Source organism: Cnephaeus nilssonii (assembly GCF_951640355.1).
Source record: "Cnephaeus nilssonii genome assembly, chromosome: 11".
Lineage (NCBI taxonomy): Eukaryota > Metazoa > Chordata > Mammalia > Chiroptera > Vespertilionidae > Cnephaeus > Cnephaeus nilssonii.
Genome location: NC_137082.1, coordinates 72,127,878 through 72,148,969, shown reverse-complemented (window position 1 = coordinate 72,148,969; position 21,092 = coordinate 72,127,878). Strand labels below are relative to the sequence as shown.

General features: G+C 43.8%; 1 protein-coding gene across 1 annotated transcript in view; it reads left to right on the top strand.

Annotated features, from left to right (window-relative positions):
- TOP1 (DNA topoisomerase I) overlaps positions 1-13,649 on the top strand; it is an 85,223-nt gene extending 71,574 nt beyond the window's left edge. The window contains exons 14-21 of the mRNA XM_079783695.1: positions 3,659-3,802; positions 4,757-4,942; positions 5,876-5,944; positions 6,477-6,591; positions 7,564-7,691; positions 10,695-10,789; positions 11,018-11,167; positions 12,291-13,649. Coding sequence (XP_079639821.1) covers positions 3,659-3,802; positions 4,757-4,942; positions 5,876-5,944; positions 6,477-6,591; positions 7,564-7,691; positions 10,695-10,789; positions 11,018-11,167; positions 12,291-12,393 — 990 coding nt within the window. The 3' untranslated portion in view covers positions 12,394-13,649. The remainder of the gene's footprint in view (positions 1-3,658; positions 3,803-4,756; positions 4,943-5,875; positions 5,945-6,476; positions 6,592-7,563; positions 7,692-10,694; positions 10,790-11,017; positions 11,168-12,290) is intronic.
- The last annotated feature ends 7,443 nt before the right edge of the window (positions 13,650-21,092 follow it).

Below are 21,092 nucleotides of genomic sequence, written 5' to 3'. Positions count from 1 at the left end.
AAAACTGGGAGGGGCAGTCAGTTCTTGTTAGCCGGCCAGGAATACCCTGGTTGGGAGAGTCCCACGAACTTACTTCCTTAGATATACTATGGAAATGTGATCAGCAGCCTGAAAGAGAGATGAGCTCCACAAGAAAATGGTCAAGGAATTAGTTCCATGTAGACTGTGACTGTTTACATGCAGGGGACTGGGACTAAAGACCTTAATCTTGGTTTATAGGTCATTAAATGTTTGTTTAACTGTAAGGCCACAGCTCAAAAGGCCATGTATCTTGGTGAGACTAAACTGCACTTTTTCTAGCTCATAGTCCTGTGTTCTAATGAAAATTACCCATTTATGTTTTCTTTATTTCGAAAATGTCACTTTTTCTAGTTTCGAGTAAGTAGAGAATCAGAAAGAGAACTTCATGGTGAGCAAAAGTGAACTCGTGTAAAGAAATGTATTGTATTCCCTTCTGAGATACCACACAGGTGGATAACAGCGGTTTTAGCCCTCAAAGAACTTGTGGTCTAGTGGGCAGATTCAGTAAGAATTCAGTTATACTAGAAGAAAGGCAAATATTAAATGCTTTAGATAAATAGAGCAGTTAAGAGGTCAGGAACAACTTTATGAAGGAAATTCAGGGGCCACTAGAGAGGGATGCAGGCCAAATCTTCAGACATTTCCTGAAGGTTTTTTATATTATCCTAAATTCAATAGGAGGCCACTGGGTTTTAAAGAAGGTGAATAATACCTGGTTTGTGTGTTAGAAACCTGTGACATAATGGATCATTCTGACTGCTGCTCTATGGATTAGATGCAAACAAGTAGGGAGATTCTAGTATTCCAGGCAAGAAATGGTGATGACCTAAAATAAGTGATGGCAGTACTTCAAGGGCAGAGATTTGTGTAGGCTTCTGGATGATGGTATGGCAGTGAACCTAGAAGACACCCAGATGTAGGTCCTGCCTAGAACCTTATATCCAGTGACTGACTCTAGTCAGCTGGGTTGGGATCCTAAGAGTCAAGAAGATGGTTAAAGACTTGGCAAGTGGTATTTGTTGAGGGGAAAAGAAATGTGATTCCTTCAGCTTTCTACCCATCTCGTTGGCTATTTCTCACTCAGCAGAACAGTGAGGACTTTTTGAGGTCTGGGTTTGACAGTACTTTTTAACTGCGCAGCCAGCAAGAGAGGCAGTCTCTCTCTTTTTAAAAATATACTTTAACAAGAGGCCCAGTGCACGAAATTCGTGCACTCAGGGCGGGGCAGGTGGCGGGGGGATGTCCTTCAGCCCAGCCTGCGCCCTCTCGCAGTCCGGGAGCCTTCAGGGGATGTCCAACTGATGGTCAGGCATCTTTAGCGCTGCCGCAGAGGCAGGAGAGGCTCCCACCACTGCTGCTGCACTCGCCAGCTGTGAGCCTGGCTTCTGGCTGAGTGGTGCTCCCCGTCGTAGTGCACTGACCACCAGGGCGCAGCTCCTGCGTTGAGCGTCTGCCCCCTGGTGGTCAGTGCCCATCATAGTGACCGGTCGTTCCGCCATTTGGTCAATTTACATATTAGCCTTTTATTATATAGGATAGGACTGATTTCAGAAAGGAAAGGAGAGGGAGAGAGAGATAGAAACATCAATGATGAAAGAGACTCATTGATAGGCTGCCTCCTGTATGCCCCAGATGGGATCGAGCCTGCAACCTAGGCCTGTGCACCGACAGGGAATTGAACTGTGACCTCACGGTTCATAGGTCAGTGTTCAGCCACTGAGCCACACCAGCTGGGCAGTGGATTCTTGTCCATTACAGAGGGTTGACTGAGTAGGGGAAGAGAACAAGGGGTTAAAGGCAGCCCCTCTACAGTGGACACCTTCTTTTCCTGAGATGGTTTTGATAAAAACCTTGGCTTGGAAGACCAAAATAGATACTTTATTTTTTACAAGTATTCTGAGAAAACCTGCTCAAGTGCATTTTACTCTGGATTCTGTTCAGGGACACTGAAGGCAGCGAGTATAAACATACTTCCTGGAGGCCCGCCTTCCCCTGCTGGACCTAGACAAGGTGGCTTCTGCCTCATCCCCATCACTGGGTCCTTATTTGAGAGAATCCTGGATTCCCTGTACCAGGAGCCCAACCAACATATGAGGAAAAGTTGGGCTCATGGTAGCCTCTGTGAATGAATTATTTGTTGGGTTTTCTAAACCTTGTTTCAGTGGCATGACTAAGGGACTGAGGAAATAAATTCTACAGGACTTGGAAGAGTCAGAGTCAGGCTGTGGTAGGTCTCTGTGCCTTTTAGAGTATGGGGAGAGAAGCCCACTCCTGAACTGGAGACTATATTGTTGCAGACGAGCCTTCCGTGTCTAATCTTATGTGTTATGTCACGGAGATGTATTACTGACTTGTACACAAGGACAGCTTATATCACACCTGTTCTTACTCTTATGTCAAAATGTACTGAGAAAAATCTGTGAGAAATTTTCAGCTTTCCATTGTCTGCTTAGATATTTCTTCTGTATTACCAACGACTAAATTATCCACCCACAACAACATATAGTTACTAAACCTCTTGTTTTATTGCCAAACAAATACATATAGCTAGTCCACACTCAGTGTGGGAGGGTGCTGACAACTCCTTAGCACACTTGAGTGAGCTTCCATTTCTGAGTGTTTGTTAGGAGAAGTAGAAGACATTTCTTGTTCCATGTTCCGCACACTCTTGCGTGCTTGGGTCAGTTACCTTGACCACAGTTCTTACATCTCAGGGACCATGTGTCATAGGCAGGAAGCAGGCATATGTGGGTAAAATCACTACTACTCTTTTGTTGTGGGTTGGGGGAATTAAGAGCATATTCTTGGGTTCTGAAATTCCATCCCTGCATTCATGTCATATAGTGTGTTTTAGGCCTGGTAATACTTCTGATGCTCTTAGATTTCTTGGATATTTTTTCCCTCCTTACCTTTCTCACTTGATACTATTAGTCCTTGCTAGCAGAAATCTTCCATCACTGTTGATGGAAGATTTCAGCCTTTTCACACCCTTTTAAAAGTCTTTAATTTGCTTTAGAATTCAATTTTTAAACCTTCCACAAAAAGCTCTAATGTTTACAAAGAAAAGACTTCCCAGTAACATTATTTCCCTCAGTCTAATCAAGAATATTTTTAAACGCAGAAGTTAGAAAATGGTGTGTAATTACGGCTATTCCTAGAAATCATTGTGTTCCTTCATAATTACATGTTGTAATCTTTGGTTCTGCTTCCTTGACAGTCTCTTCCATCAAACTAAATGGCTGTCGTGAATTTAATGAAATTCAGTTCCAGTGGAAAACTGCTGTTGCATCACAGTAAAACTGTGATGGGGGTGTTTATACTCTTTGTGTTGACAGAAGTCATTTTGGGGACATGCCATGTGGGCTTTTCCCAAGAACGTAAACATTTCAAAAAGTGGAAGCAAGAGGCTTTCTTAGTTTTTTAGTAATTAGGAGTCAGTTGAGCTCGATAGTGAGACGGGACAGCATGAGTTCTCATCAGGTTAAAGGCCTGAAAATTTCTCTTCAGTACACTGCTTTTCTCCCTTGCTTAAAAGCTCAAGTTTCTTCTCTTTGGTGCAGAGCCCTGAACTTGGGTATTTAGTCTGTCTTTACTCACCATCCCTAAGCAATCCACCTTTGGGGTTGGGTCTTTGCAGGGTGAGAAAGACTGGCAGAAATACGAGACCGCTCGGAGGCTGAAGAAGTGTGTGGACAAGATCCGGAACCAGTATCGAGAAGACTGGAAGTCCAAAGAGATGAAAGTCCGGCAGAGAGCTGTTGCCCTGTACTTCATCGACAAGGTGAGAGCGTCTGCCTGTCACATTGCCTAATGTGTTCAGCTTAACAAAGATGTAGGGAGCGTTTACTCCTCTGGGCCCCATGCTAAGTACTGGAGAGGTGGTGACAAGCCAACACCCGGGGTCCTGCTCATTCAGTCTCTGGTCCAATAGGGAGGGTAGAACTGGAGAGAGAGTCAATCCACATCTGGTGCTGTCTGAACAGTCTACCTGATAGGAGAGTTTGCCTGAACCTGAATATGCTGGAAATGCTGTGATATTCTCAAACTCTTTCTATGAGCCACCAAAAATAATTGACATCACATCCCAACACAATTATATTTGTGTTTGTATAACTGAAACAAAAGTTGCACAAAGCAATGCCTTTGCTGTCCTACGAGCAATGAATTCTGATATTTTTCTGTTTCTTGTTAAAAATACAAGATTATAACCCTTAAAATTGGTTAAAATTCTGCTAATATATCACAACTACAGTTTGAGAGACTGTTCTGGAGATCAGTTTCTCAGTATTCTTTAGAAGAAAAGATTCCATGTTTTTTCCCACCAGTTTTGTACTTCATATAGTATTTGAGCACAAATTCTGAATTGTCTCAAAAATTAAGCAAAATTAAGAAACTAACTTTTTGCGTCTGATTGCCAAGATTAGAAACATTCCCTCAGTTGTTGCTTAAAAAAAAAAAAAGTTCTTCCTTTCCTCCATTCCCAGTTGAGAAGACAGTGTAAAGAGGTTGGATTTATCGGGAAGTTTAGTATCTCCATGACTCTTCATACTTCATTTTATAGAGGAAGAAGCAACAATGCAGAATCCAGAATTCCCAGGCCTTGCAGACTAATGCTCTGTCACCAAAGAGAATTGAGAGGATTCTGATTTTGGTTTCCTAGAGATCGTGTTGAGATTCAAGTTTCTTCATTCATGCTAATCTTTATATCTTCTCTCACTTTTTCCTCCTGGGACAGCTTGCTCTGAGAGCAGGCAATGAGAAAGAGGAAGGAGAAACAGCAGACACTGTGGGTTGCTGCTCACTGCGCGTGGAGCATATCAATCTGCACCCAGAGTTGGATGGCCAGGAATATGTGGTCGAGTTTGACTTCCTTGGGAAGGACTCGATCAGATACTACAACAAAGTCCCTGTTGAGAAACGAGTAAGTTAATGTGGCCTGTTTTTTATTTGTTCATCCATCCATTCAACAAGCATTTGTTGAGTGCTTTTTGTGTGCTCTGTGCTTTGCTGGGCACTAGAAAAACACTTGAAAGAGAGGGGAGAGGTATTGTTTAGTGTCCGTACCCTCACCCCCATTTCCTGGGAATGAGGGCCATCTCCCATAGCAGTATTCAACAGAGTATGCTGTAGAGGTTGGCCCTCACAACAAACTCAGCATAAGATTGAACCCACGATGTCATTTTAATGATGTAACCACATTTCCATATCCCTTGGTCATGTTGCACATTTGTCATTTGTTGCTTGGCTCAACTTCTCCCCAGGTCCTGACTGAGTGAAAAGGTAGCCTTTTGGTCCTTAGATCTCTAAGCCTGTAGCTGAAGAGGTATTGCAGCTCAGTGCACCTCCCCTCCCCCCATATTGGGCTTTAACCAGAGACCTACAGAGTGTAGGATCCTAGTAATCCAGCCCTTCGGGCTGAGGTTTCATCAGTATGTGGGCTTTACTGGCTGGCGAAATGCTCCAGATGAAATAAAGCTAAAGGGACCTGGCAGTTAAATGTAAATCCTGAGCTTAGATTGGATTCCACACTGGGTGTGGGGGTTGGAGGGTGAGGATATCATTAGGTCAGCTGACAAAATTGGAATATGAACAGATTAGATAAAAAGGTATCACTGTAAATTTATGAAGCTGATAAATACTGTGAATCTCTATCCTGTGTAAGTATCCACAGATTGTTCAGAACAGATTAATTAGCGCGTGCACACGTAGAGAGAGCGAGCAGACATGCACACTGCACAAATGGTAAATGAGTTTGGGTAAAGAATGTGGTGCCCCTAATGCTTTGTGGTTTTTTTTTTAAAGTTATAATTGTTTCCAAAGTAAAGGTCTTAAAAATAATAATTATTTCTTGTAGGTTTTTAAGAACTTACAACTATTTATGGAGAACAAACAGCCTGAGGATGATCTTTTTGATAGACTCAATGTGAGTGGACAAAGTGCACTGGGTTGAAGAGGGGCCCAGCCAGAGCCCACAAGCTCCTAAAGGAGAGGTTTGCCTGGGGTGACTTGGGCTCTCCCCTCAGCTTACCCTGTGGCATCCTCTATGCTCTTCCTTCCTCGGGGCACATAGTGAATCCAGGGCCAAAGCCCTAAAACGAGGGTAAACAGACCCTGCCTTTATCCTCCTCTGATTCCTGCAAGCCTTCCCTTGGCTGGATCCCAGCCACCTCTGGAGACCCCAGACCTGTCCTCCTTCTCTTATCTGGGAAGATGTTAACAGGGAAGGACACATTTGTTTTATGGGCCTGCTTAAGATTGAAGTACATCTTAGGGAGGTATCATGAACCCTACGTTCCATAATTCTCTTCCGCTTTTCCTACCTTCCGTCTGGCAAAGCAGTAAACTTGGCAAGGTCGTGATGCACTGGCATCAGTGTCCTCGAGCTTGCCAGAAGGGGCGGGGTTGTGTGGCTTTTACCATAAATTCCAACATCCTTGTTGCTTTATCTCATCCAGACTGCTATTTTAAATAAGCATCTTCAGGATCTCATGGAGGGCTTGACTGCCAAGGTGTTCCGTACCTACAATGCCTCCATCACGCTACAGCAGCAGCTAAAAGAACTCACAGCCCGTAAGTACTGCTTGGCCACCCAGGGCCCACACCCTGCTGGTGATGCCCAGTGCCCTTGTTCCGCTAAGTCCTAGATCTGTTCCACGTTTTCTCTTAACATTGTGCTTGGAAACTTTTCCCTCCATCCCTCCAATAGAGAGCTAAGGCTTAGTCTGTATAAACATAAGACCAATGCCATTTCCCCCATTTCTACCCCAGCTTCTAGTTTCAATTTATGGAATGCTGACAGGGGCTTTCTATCTGCTCTGAAAATGCCTGAACTTTCTGTTTTATACGTGTGTTATTTTAAAGCTCACAGAGAAAAGACATAGTGCTGTAATGTTCTGTTAAATTGGAGAGTAGGTTGTCATGGTTACTAAAATAATATCAGAGCAAATCCTTTCCTTGAGGTTTCTGTCAATTTTTTCCCTTATGAGTAGGTTGAATTCTAAAAACCAACTGCAGAAGGTTTCACCACAATCTGCAAGCTTTTTTTCTGGAGCCCAGTCACTGCTAAATTCCTACTGTCCTCTATAAATAGGTTCAATGGTTTTAGAATATGAGCCAGAAAAGCCAAAGATGGATATATAGAAGGTCAGTATTTTAGGGCAGGATAAAGAATGACACAAGTAAGAAAATTCCTTGGCTAACACTTCTTATTGTACTTTAAAAAATATATATTGCCTTGGGGTTTTAAAATGTAAAATTTATGGTCCCTTTATCTTCTCTACCTTGGCTTCTTTCTGTCCCAAGTCCTCCCTATTTTCTTCAGGTTACATTGGGTGTGTAGGTTGGGGGAGGCGGGCACTGCAGCAAGCAGATGAGTGTATAGACCTCTGATGTTGAACTGATTGGTGGCTTGGGGAAACTTGATCGTTGGAGTGACGTGAGAGCCAGTAAAATCATGAGGATGGAACATTGGGAAGGCACGTGTGTATTCTTTCTGGTTGTACAAATTCACTCTTTTTTACCGTCACGTTTCTTTCTGTACAGCGGATGAGAACATCCCAGCGAAGATCCTATCTTATAACCGTGCCAACCGAGCTGTTGCAATTCTTTGTAACCATCAGAGGGCACCACCAAAAACTTTTGAGAAGTCCATGATGAACTTGCAATCTAAGGTATTTTGGATCTGGATGGTAGGGTAGCAAAATGAAGACAACTGTGTCTGCCATGAGTTAATATTCCGAAAACGAAAGGCATTTTTAGTTCAGCCTTCCAGGCTGAGATATCAGAAGGCAGTTCTGGGTCGTTCTGGAAGAAAGGTCCACACTAGAGCTAATGGAACTATGATAGTAGTTGTCTCTGAGGAAGACACTGAGTGCCCGGTACCGACTGTTCAGGAGGTGCTCATTCTCTGCGCACAAGTTCTGCATTGGCCACTTCCCATTTTGAAAAGCTCAGGTTGATGTACCCTCTTTGAAATATTGCTAATTGTTGTCTTTATTATACACGAGGATAATAAAGTCTTCACAATTCCTTGCCACAGCCCAGAAATACAATTATTTCCAAATTAGATTGCATCAAATTGAAAAGATGAAACAATGATAGTTAATTTCCCCCCTAGCACAACTATTTTTATTTTTGCACATTCCACAGGAATCCTATTTTATGTAGCTCTTCTTCAAACATCTTTTGAATGCTAGGGAGAAACTGACATGCAAACAAATAGATACTGTTCCTCTTCTATGTGCCTTTCTCCTTCCTCGGACTCTGCCTGGTACTGAACTTTTAAGCCACAAGACACACTGCACATTTGACGATGAGCATTTTTGTGTGAGCAGTGGCTACAGATCTAATCCATTCTCATGTACTAACCCACAGTGAGAATTTTCATTGCTGACAGACACAGGGTTATAAAAGGAAACCAACTATTATGAAATATACTTACCAAATACATTTTAAAGTCTGATATAGTAATAAATGTGCTTCCTTATTATTAAAATCGTAAGGTGGTTCTAATAACCTGTAAATTTCAAGGTAGTAATGAATATAAATGATACTTTAAGAGATCTGCAATAATTATTGATATGAAAATATCTGTACTATCTATTGCTGATAAAATCATAGGTACTAATTGTATCACATCACTGTAGTTTGTTGCCCACATAATTGGAGGAGAAATGATGAATTTCAACTACAGGTTGATGAAATTACAGATGTGATATTTTTCCATCCATGTTCACAGAATTCTGTACTTGGACAACTGGAGTTTAAAAACTGCTGTAGAGTGAGACCACATACATATTTTCAGGCCCATCATGAAATTTTGTTCTCTTGAAATATCTTCAAGATAAATACCCAGGAATAGTACATCTGGGTCAAAAGATACACACAACCTACGGTGCTATCTAGCTTACCTGAAGGGATGCATATGTCCACAGTAAATGAATGTGTCCACAGAGCTCTCAAATCCTTGGACCATATGGTTGGCAGGCAAAGAACCCTACAGACCACCCTTCCTAGCAGCTCCCGTTTCCTGCCACTCTGTTAAATGGCTGTTACCTGGTATCATTTACTCTCCTCATGTTCTGAGCCAGAAATAAAAGCATGAATATTCAGGTGTTGTTTACCTAATTCAGGAGACCCCTCCCTGGAGTATGAGGAGGTCTTTTGTTGACCTCACTCTGGAACCACTGCTTGGGCAGCCCAGGCTGCCTGCCAGACGAGCCCTCCAAGCCCAGGAACCCTCTCCTGTGTGCCCACAAAGCAAACACACGCCCCTTTGCCAAGTGAATCAATGGAACCTTTGATGCTTTGAGAGAATTTGACATAATCTGCCAACTTAGCATTCACAGAAATGGTTAAAAGATTGTAGTGTGTTGCATTTTTAGCCTAAGAAGAATCTGGCTAATGGTGTCTGTGATGCTTTTGTGTATAGAATCAGTTCCTTCAGTTTGCCTTGGGACAACATAAATGTTGGAAGTAAGCCATTCATAGTAAAATGCATTTAATGATTGTCTCACAATAGTAGCCTCTGTTTCCAATCTGGGGCTGTGTGTGTGTGCATCTAATAGGCAATTCTAGGCTGAGAGCAACAGCCCAGTGTGTTTGAATCAGGCATGCATTTACTCTGTAGAGGTCCCCTTGACCTCCCAGGTAAGCAAGGTGAGCAGGTCTGGGATACCTGCACTCAGCAGTGCAAGTTCACAGGTTTGGGTTCTAGTTCCATGGTATTGCCTGCTGCCATCCTCAAGCAGGAACTCAGAGAAAAAGCTTAGGTTCTCAAGAGGTGTTTTTCAAGGGCTCTATCAAGCAAGAAAAGCAACTGCTCTGGTCTTTTTCTTCTAGACTGGGACTCGATGAGATTCATTTGGAAAAAGAGGTCCACTGCTAAAAATGTTTTCAAATCTCTGTTTCTGAGGAATACTACTTTAATTGTCTTCCTGTCTCAGCTCCCTCTATCTTTTTAAAAAAATCTTCCCGGAGGATATGTTTATTGATTTTAGAGAGGGGAGAGAGAGAAACATCAATGTGAGAAAAATCTATTGGTTGCGTCCCATACATGCCCTGAACCCGCAACCTACGTTTGTGCCCTGACGTGGAATTGCACCTGTGACCTTTTGATGTATGGGACAATGCTCCAACCAACTGAACCACTTGGCCAGGGCTTAGCTCCCTCTCCTTTTGAAAACAGAATGCCAAAGGCAGGGCATGCCATGTATCAGCTTGGAACGGACTAGCTGACCTTTTAGTTGCCATTTTTTAGTCCCTTGGATATTCTCTTCACACATCCTTTTTTCTCTAGAAGCTGACAGCTCCTTCCCAGAGTGCTGGCAGAATCTAAGAAATGAAGTGGGTTCAGTCAATGCAAGGATCCTGTCTCAGCTGCAGCATTCTTGGAATGAAGGCTAGGGCCTGGCTCAGGTTCCTTTGGATAAATAGCTTGTCTGTAGCCCTCTTGTCAGATGTCTATGGCCACATTCATCTCTAAAAGATTAGCACCCACATTCCTGGTTCCAGCAGGTTCTCTTCCCGAACATCAGGCTTAGTGGAGCCCTGAATCTCTGCTTATAGAATGCTCATTTGGAGACGTCTAGGTTTCATCTTCTGTGATACAGTTCTTTTCTTCTCTCTGGGCATCTTGTACTCCTAAAACTGCTTGATGTTCTTCCCCCACCCAGATTGATGCCAAGAAGGAACAGCTAGCAGATGCCCGAAGAGACCTGAAAAGTGCTAAAGCTGATGCCAAGGTCATGAAGGATACAAAGACCAAGAAGTATGTGCCTAGTGGTGTGCAAAGCTGGGGGTTGGTTGAGAGAAAAAAGCATGTGTAATATCGGCCAGGTTTCTGGGCTCCAGCTTTTCTAGGGTTGCAGAATGATGCATTTTGGAAATCTCTGTACTTGGGACTTTTCTGCTTTTACTGCCCCCTAAGTGGCAGGGTGGGGTTGCAGTGTTCTTGCCAGAGGCCAGGCCTGGTTCTTGATGACATCCATTCTCCCAGGGTGGTAGAGTCAAAGAAGAAGGCTGTGCAGAGACTGGAGGAACAGTTGATGAAGCTTGAAGTTCAGGCCACAGACCGAGAGGAGAATAAGCAGATTGCTTTGGGAACCTCCAAACTCAATTATCTGGATCCAAGGATCTCAGTGGCTTGGTAAGCATTGAGCACTTTGCTACTGGTTTGAAAAGGGTGGCGGGATTATGAGAGAACTGTGCACTTCCAGTGCTCTGGAAAACCTCTGCCAGCCTGTGCATGCTGTGAAAGCATCAGAATATTCTGGATGGACTTCAGTGGTCAATGCTGTTATACTGCCTTTGAGTGTGTTTACATATGTTTTAAAAAGGCAGGTACAGTCCCCATCCTAGATAATAGAAACTCCTCACCTGCATTGAAGGAAAAATATAAAAGGGCCCCTCACTTCAACAAAATCTCTTATATATATATATAAAAGGCTAATATACAAAGTGTCCCCTCGGGAGTTTGACCACTCACTATGTCATGCGCTGACCACCAGGGGGCGGCGTGGAACAAAGGAAGGCCCTTGCTGGCAGCCGGAAGGCCCTGATGGACCCTGCTTGTTGGCCAGGCCTAGGGACCCTACCTGTGCACAGATTTCATGCACCGGGCCTCTAGTGTTTCAATAAAATAATTTACAAGTGAAGGAGGAAAGGTAGGGACAAGGAGAAAAAATAAAAATGAGAACACAGATCTGAGCAACCTATACAAAGAGTTAGAGGGACCTTTTAACAAAGGCAGATAAATTTTCTATGGTTTGCTCACTTCATCCATCCCCTACTACACACACAGTCATAAAATAATATCCCCAAATAAGTGGCTTTTATGAAGGTGCTTATTAGTTACCTTGAGTTGCTGAGTTCTCGGCCTAGGTAGAAGAATCATCCTTGTGGCACCTACTCTTCTAGACCTTTTTCTACCCTGCTTTTGCCCTGTTTGATGCCAGGGGATTGGTTAGTTTGCAAGGCACTATGGACTTGAGCCAGATGCTTGGGTTCAATTTTCAGTTCTGTGCTCACTAGCTGCATGAGAACATAATTGTTCTACCTTAATCTTTTTATCTGTATCTTTCTCATTTGTGCATTTGTAGTAGCAACTACTTTAGAGGTCACTGTCAAAGTTAAATGAGTTGAGCACCACCTGAATTCTCGTTCTCACCAGATGCATGTGAAGGAGAAGGCAGCACATCCAAGCCTTGGCCTCAGGTCTGGGCTATTGCTCCCAGAGACACTAAACCCCCCTTTTTCTCCCTTGTTTGCAGGTGCAAGAAGTGGGGGGTCCCAATTGAGAAAATTTACAACAAAACCCAGCGGGAGAAGTTTGCCTGGGCTATTGACATGGCTGACGAGGACTATGAGTTCTAGCCAGTCTCGAGGAGCTATTCTGTGAAAAGGAACAGTGTGGTTTGGAGAAGATGGATAAACTGTGAGCCTCACTTGCCCTCACACCTGAGGGAGAGAGGCAGCAAGTCTTAACAAACCAACATCTTTGAGAAAAGATAAACCCGAAGATATTATAAGGGAGAGCTGAGCCAGTTGTCCTATGGACAACTTATTTAAAAATATTTCAGATATCAAAATTCTAGCTGTATGATTTGTTTTGAATTTTGTTTTTATTTTCAAGAGGGCAAGTGGATGGGAATTTGTCAGAGTTCTGCCAGACAAATTCGCTGTTTCACGACACATTTGGATTCTCTTAGCTACTGTATACAAAATCCGATTATATTGGTGCGTTTTTACAGTTAGGGTTTTGCAATAACTTCTATATTTTAATAGAAATGAATTCCTAAACTCCCTCCCCTCGCCCCCATTTCAGGAATTTAAAATTAAGTAGAACAAAAACCCGGCGCACCTGTTAAGAGTTGTCAATATCTATTGTCATGGGAATCAATTTTCATTAAACTTGAAGCAGTTGTGACATCGGCAGTGTTTTGGTTCAGACACCTGTTCACAGAAAAGCATGATGGGAAAATATTTCCTGACTTGAGTGTTCCTTTTTAAATGTGAATTTTTATTTCTTTTTAATTATTTTAAAATATTTAAACCTTTTTTCTTGATCTTAAAGATCGTGTAGATTGGGGTCGGGGAGGGATGAGGGGTGAGTGAGTCTAAGGATAATGAAATGATCAGTGACTGAAACCATTTTCCCATCATCCTTTGTTCTGAGCATTTTCTGTACCCTTTCAAAGATACCATCTTTTTCATTTTAAACCCTAGTCTTTCACCTGAAAGATTTTATTGTATAAAAAGTGTCACAGGTCAATAAATCTAGAGGAAAATGAGTATTTGGTCCAAAAAAAAAGAGAAAAATAATCAAGATTTTAGGGCTTTTATTTTTTTCTTTTGTAATTGTGTAAAAAAAAAATGGAAAAAAAAGAACTCATAAAAAGCAGAATTTTAATGTGAAAACATTTTTTTGCTATAATCATTAGTTTTAGAGGCATTGTTAGTTTAGTGTGCGTGCAGAGTCCATTTCCCACATCTCTCCAAGTATCTTCTATTTTTATCATGAATTCCCTTTTAATCAACTGTAGGTTATTTAAAATAAATTCCTACAACCTAACGGAAACTAAGTGTCTGCCTCTTTGTTATCTAGGGCCCCAGGCCAGAGTGAGACTCTGGGGTTGGGACTTACTTGGTATGGAAGTGGTCTGGTCTGGCTGCTCGGGTCAGCAAGAGTGGGTCCCTCCCCAGGAGTCCTGCTGCCATGGGTGTAGGTCAAAGGAGAGCCAAAGTCCACACCCTTAGAATGAAGGCAGGCCCAGGAAGTGAGGTAGAGTGCAGAAAGTCTACAAGAACAGATGGGGTGCAGGGACTGTATTAGAAGGTTAGAGCAAGTTAATTTGGTAGGCAGATTTTGGGAGTACTTTCCATGTGTGCTGGCCAGAAGCAGTAGGGAGCTTCTTTGGGTTTGCTTGTGTGGCTAGACTTAACTGGAGGGCAGGAATTGAGGGTACTAAGCCAGTTAGGACACTGGATCCCAGAAGCCCTCTCTCTGGTGGAATGCAGACTTCTCCCTGCATTGATTGATTGAAAGACAGAGTGATCTGTGACCATTTCCCAGTGCTCTGGGACCCAGGCTGACCAGGGACCCTACAAAAATTGTTCCTTTCCTCATCCTAGGTTACAGCGAAGTCTGGAATTCAGCATGAAGGATGAGATCTCTGGATCCAATGGAGCAGGAAGGCCAGAGTGGTCAGACTTGGTCACTTAGCTGTAGGCCCGCCTGCTAGCACGTGCAAGTATGTTCTGGAGCAGAGCCATCTCCTTGATAGTCTCTGAACTCCCAGAGGCTGGGCCCACTGCAGATAACCGGGGGGCGGTGGTGGGGGAGGAGCAGGCTCCTTTTTTGGCAGCCTGCATTTCATTGGCCAGTAAGGGGGGGTAGCATTCACCCCAGGGAATAAAGGAGGTTAAGTAGCCACCATGGCTTTGGAACAAGGTATTGCAGCCAGGTATTTTTTAATTTGGTGGTATAGCTACATCACTGAATGTAAGGAATAGCAACAGAGGATCTTTCAGTGTCCAACTGATAAGCTTTATGACTGGTGGGTGGGTGATGAGAAAGTGGACCTCAAGTTTGGGATTTGAGCAGGACCTGCCTCAACTAGGGTACAAACTTTGGTCCACAATCAGAAATCAGGGAGAAGATTTTATTAGTGAGCAGGAACTTGTGCCTACCTTTTCCAGTCTTCTGAAGGCAGGTGCAGGGCAACTAGGTGCTGGTTAAGAACAACTGTGAAGAGCATCCTGAATGGTGGCAACAGGCCTCAGAAAGGAAGCCAGAGAATGGGAAGCTGGCCTGGCTACTGGGCATGAGGAAGAGGCTGAACAGGTAGGGGACGGCCAGATGTGAAGGGCCCTGAAGGATGCTTGAGCATGGAGTCAGGAGATCGGCTCCCTAGCCTGTTCACCCACTGGTTGGTTCCCTCCTCCCAGCTATGTTTTTTTTAACAACTCCCTCCTGTCAGGCCTTTCTGGGATGTCTGAGTCCAGCTGAGGGCAAAGGGAGGCTGCCTTTATGTGCTACCCGCGCCAGACAGCTTGGTGCTTCCTGACCTACTCTTCCCCCACACCCCTCACATCTGGTCAGCAGGTCCTGTCCATTCTCCCTGCCAAGTCTACCTGAGGCCTCTTACATATTTAAAACATGAAAAAAGAAACCACAACTCCCAGCCCTTTCCAGCCACCACCCCCACCCTCTCCATTTCACAAACAAGCACCTGGAATGAGTCATGGACACAACCCTGTCATTCCCCACCCACTGCAACTAGCTTCTCCATCTTGCCCCCAATTCCCTTCTCCAGCTGACCACATTCACCAATGAAGGAGGGACCAAACCAGTAAATGGGCAGTTGACTACTATTTTTTAAACTGCTCTACTGAAGTATATTTTATGTATCATAAATACACCTATTTCAAATGTACCATAATTTTTGGTAACTACTGAGTGGCGCAGACATCACTATAAATCAGTTTTTGAATATCATCCGCCCAGTAAGAACTCTCTCCCCCTCCCCCTTACCTCCAACCTTCACTAGTCTTTCTCTGTAAATTATCTTTACTGGACATCGCACATAATGTGAAATTATACAATATGTGAAGCACTTCTTTAAAGCACTTCTCTCTGGCTTCCACAATGCCACCTTCTGGTTTTGCTCCTATCAGGCTGTTGTTTCTCAGTTACTCCTCACACGGCCGCCCGGTTTCATTCACACCTGAACGTGAAGGCTCCAGCCTAGACCCCTTTCCTGAGCTCCAGACACATTGCCAACTACATCTCTGCGGGGGTCATGGGCTACTCAATCTCAGATCTCTAGAACTGAGCTCAGTACCTACTACAAGCCGGATGGTGAAACCCATCCACTCTGTCCCTCAACCGGAACCCTGGAGAGCCATCACCCTTCATTTCTTTCTCACACGTCCAATAAATTAATGACTCTGAAATCGCCTCCTACTACCTTATACTCTGAATATAGGTATTTCCCCACAGAAAACTTAAAACTTTTTTTCTATATTTTGGTCCTTACAAAATCCCTCATATAATGGGATGCTCTCTAAACTTGTTGTGAAACAAAAAGCACTTTTTTTGGAGAAAACACATTACCCTAAGATGACCTCAGCCAAGCTACTTTTGGATGATTATAAGTAGTCCCATGACGAAATCAGTAAACAAGGAAGCAAAGAAATTGACCACACACTTAGTAATTATTTCTCACAATCCTAAGTATTACATGTAAACCTCTCAACGGTCATTTTAAATAGCAATATAGTGTTGGGTTTTTTTTAGGTTTGATAATGGTACTATAGTTCTATATATAGTTTTTAAAAAACTCTTAGAAAAAACACTGAAATATTTATGGATAACCTTATAGAGTTAAGATTTGTGTCAAAACATTATAGAAGGGGTCTGTGGGTAGTCTGACCCACTGAATACTAATATATAGCTATGGGAGAATGGAAAAGAAACGTGTTTTAATGTTATACAAAAAGGCAGTCAGGCTTATTTAAAACTAGGGGCCCGTTGCAGGAAGATTCCTGCCACTGCCACCCGCCCCTCCCCGCCTGCCGCCACCACCATTGCGGCCGCTGTGGCCACGCTTTCCCTCTGGCAGCTGCCTTGCTTTCCGCTTTCCCTCCCTCTTCCTTCTATGCTGTCTTCAGTCTTCACTTCTCCCTCCCTCCGCGTATGCAAATTAACCGCCATCTTTGTTGGGTTAATTTGCATACTCACTCTGATTGGCTGTGGGCATAGCGAAGGTACGGTCAATTAGCATTTTTTGCTTTTATTAGTGTAGATTCCCAGTGATAGCATCACATAATGATTCAAAAAGTATTCTCTCTACAGCAATGTGGACAAATCTCAAAAACTTAATGCTGGACTTAGACACAGTGGTGCACAGGCTAATGATTTCAAGTATATGAAATTCTAGAATGGACAAAACTAATCTGTATTTACTGAAAGTAGATTAGTGATGGCCAAATGGGGGGCAGGGGAAATGTTCTACATCTTGATTGGATGGTATACATTTGCCAAAGCTCACCAAATTTTACACTTAAAATGGATGCATTTGCCCTAACCGGTTTGGCTCAGTGGATAGAGCGTCGGCCTGCGGACTCAAGGGTCCTAGGTTCGATTCCAGTCAAGGGCATGTACCTTGGTTGCAGGCACATCCCCAGTAGGGGGTGTGCAGGAGGCAGGTGATTGATGTTGCTCTCTCATCGATGTTTCTAACTTTCCCTCTCCCTTCCTCTCTGTAAAAACTCAATAAAATATATTTTTAAAAAATAAAATAGATGCATTTTATTATAGGCAAATTATTTCTCAGTAAAGTTGATTTTTCAAAAGTGCTCTCAACTTAGAAGGCAGCAAAGTGATGTGCTTTCAGAAATTATATTAGATGACTCAAAAAGTGGCTCTAGTGATTTCTACAAAGAAATGAAAGATTCATGTAAAGAGTTTGAATATTATTACTGCAAAAATAAGAGTCAAGAAAGTAACATTCACAAATTAATATATTATTTCAAATAATACGTGATTTAAGATATGTATGTGTAACTAAATAAGCTTATATGTGGTCATTTGAATCACAGAACACCTTAAGTGACATTTTTGGGAAAACGAGTGATCACCTTATATTTGGACCTGCCATGTATTCAGGCATATACTCTGTCTCTCATTTTGCTCCAACCCCACAGACATCAAAGGGCTAGGTCAGGTAAGGTCTGTGTCCCTTCTCAAGGTCCCAGCGGTCTTTATCACAATGAATTGTCCTGTTTGGCATTTCTGTGACCCCTATTGGAGTGGGAACTTGGTCTGATCCATCTCTGCTGTGTTACTGCTATAGAGGAGGCACCAGGAGTATTTGTTAGGAGAAAAGCAGAAAAATAGGTCTGCTCTGGCCTGAGCCAGTGGCTAGCAAGGGCTCTCCCCTTCTCTTCCTTTAGTGAAGCAATTACATATCCCTGCCACCTCCCTGAAGAAGGTATATCTGGAGCCCAGCTCTCCTGCCTCTCTGGGTCCCAGTATAGAGACCCATCAGCAGAGGCAACGAAGGGTCTGCAGAGAGAGCAGAGTCCATGGAAGTGGCTGGGCCAGGCCTCGTTTTGCCTTGAATGATAGAAAACATGAGGTTCTTAAGGGGCTGAGAGTACATTCCAGGTGAGGAGGAAAGCAGGAGGACATCACCTAAGACAGTGATGGCGAACCTATGACACGCGTGTCAGCACTGACACACATAGCCATTTCTGATGTCACGTGGCCGCTGAGGCGGCCGCATGCAGAGGATGAAATATTTGCTGCTCCTGAGGATGAAACATTTGCGAAATAATGTTTTTTCCTCAAAGTGACACACTACCCGAGTTATGCTCAGTCTTTTGGCGAAGTTTGACACAACAAGCTCAAAAGGTTGCCCATCACTGACCTAAGAAGTGTGAGGTCCCACGACTAAGTAGGAGGCATAGATAGATATTGGGGCCAGAGGTCAAGGAGCCTAGACCAAAGGTGGGGAGGAGCTCAAGGTGCACTGAGGTGAGTACTTAGTAAGTACTGGCTGTCCACCGAGGTGCAAGCTGGCTCACAAACCCTTGAGAAGGGCTGGTTAGACATCTAACATAAGAAACTGAGTAAAATTTAAAGAATAGTTTAAAGGGATAAAGTTTTATGTATGGATCAAATTAGACACTGCCAATCTATAAATCAATGGTGGAAGGGGCTCCACTAAGCTATACTGTTATACCTTCTATATTTATTCAAGGTTATTACCAGAAACAAACAAACTGGCAGCACTTGCTGTAAATTTGTTGAGAGCATTCTCCACTATTTCAAACAGATAAGTGTTCATATGAGAAACTTCTTTTATAGTTCATCCCTAGGAAAAATTTTTCCCCCTAAGTTACCAGTTATCAGAATAGAAAGAATTTTTGCTTTGGCTACGAGGAAGCTCAGCTACATCTGATTGTCAGTCACAGCAGCTATGTTAACCCATATTAACCATACTATAGTTCTTTTATAACTGCAAATCCTATTTCTGTATTACAATATTTTTATCCTGTTTTAAGTACCCTAAACTTTTTTTAAAGGGCTGGAAAAGAATACATTTGTGGTGGGCACAGTGATGTGTGCCACCCAGATTCCCCAACAAGGATGCACTTGTTGCCCCAACTGCTGAGAGAGCTGTCAGCTCCCTAAGGTCACCTCAGCAGCAGAGAGCCATTTGACCAGGGCTCCCTGGGGACTGGCCTGCATCACAGCTTCTCCCTGTGCGTCTTCCTTCCACAGTGCCGTGGAAGTACCACGCGCTAACCAACTGCACCACTGGAGCTCCTTTCCACAGTGCTGATCCCAACCAAGGGCACTCCCTAATAAACATTCTGCACACTAACCTCTGTAGAATCTGCTTCCCAAAGAAACCCAACCTGTGACAGCACTTCACCAAATAACTAAAAATAGAAAACATCAGGTGTGGGTATTATGCAAAGGGGTGAGGATACACAATAGAATGTTCATACCTACATGGGAGTAACACAGAATTGACTCGAGCCAGGCTGCCTGGGTTTGACTCCCATCTCTGCCACCTCCTAGCTGTGTTTTCATGGACATGTCTCTCGGTGCCTTGGTTTTTCATCTGTAGAATGGGGATAATGAGAGTACTTACCTCAATGAGGATAAATGAGACAATGTGAGTAAAGCAGTTATATTAGGCTTACTATATGCTAAGTACTGTTCTAAATGTTCAGTAAAGGAATACCTGGGAGGTCAGGCCCACACCGCCAGAGGGTCATGTGTGCCAAGACACCTCCCCAGACCTCAGGCACAGGTATTGGTGGGGGCCGGGCATATTGAAGCATGAGTGTTGGCAGAAACAGGCCCATGCAGGACTAGCCTGGGTGATGTCACAGGCATGTGCCTTGAGTGGGTGCTAGGATGCTCCCTCCTAGCCAGCGCAGCTGCACGCATTGCCAATGACACCCACGTACCCATATACGAGCCTATGCTGAGCTGGGGAAAGCCCATATCAGCCACACCCTTTGTGCGCCCTGATTTTCCTGAACCTCCATTGGTGGAGGGAGGCACCTGAGGCCTGGGATGCTGGCTCAGAAGTCTCAGGAGGAAGTGGGGCCCTGTTTCCTGAAGGAGGGCCTGGCAGCAGACTGAAAATATGAGCTTCTGTTGGCAGGCATTTCTGAAGCCCCTGGGGGCCCGGCCCCAGAGACAAAAACACAAGCAAAAGCAAGGAAGCAAGAGCTGCGTTATGGAAACTTCAGAAAATAGAAAAGTTGATTTTAAAAGTACATCACAGCCCACAGGCTGCCCAAGTTGGCATAAGAAGCTCAAGGAGAGCTGCAGCACTTAGGAGGGGTCCTCCTAGAAAAATGGACAAAGTCAGATAGGCAGGGAGGGTTCCCATTCAGCCCGCACCTGTCTTACTTCAAATGCTCCCGCATACTTAGTAAACGCTAGCCTTCTTTCTATTCTTTAACCCACTAAGCTCTTTCTAACCTCAGGGCCTTTGTACATGCTGTTACCTCTAGAAAGTCCTTTCTTACCCCTAAAAATTCACCTGGCCATCCACTCACATTCTTTGGCCTTTGTTCAGTCTGAGAGATGTACTCCTTACCTACTACATCTGAAGTAGGGCTCTCTGATGTTTATCTCATAGGCCTCTGATCTTTTCGTCTGTAGCTCTCATCCTTACATAACAAGTGTTTATCTGTTTAATGCCTATGAATTCCTGGAGGGCTGGTGCTGGGTTTCCCTTGTTCTCCCAACTCATGCCGCCAACGGCCGCACAGGGAAGCTCAGGGGCTGCAGACAGGGGCAGCACCATCTTAAGCCCAAGCTAGCACAAGCCACACTTTATGAGCACTCATGTTTTCCGAGTTCCATGTGCCCTGGGCCAGCCATGCCCAAGGCCTCCCCTCACCTACACTGACTAGCCAGCTAGCCTCCATGCCCACTGACTACTGACCTACTTAAGCCAGTGGCTCTCTTTGAGGCAGCAAATGCATGGAGTCAGACAGACGTGGGTTCAAATCACCACTTGTTAGTTGTGGCCTTAGGG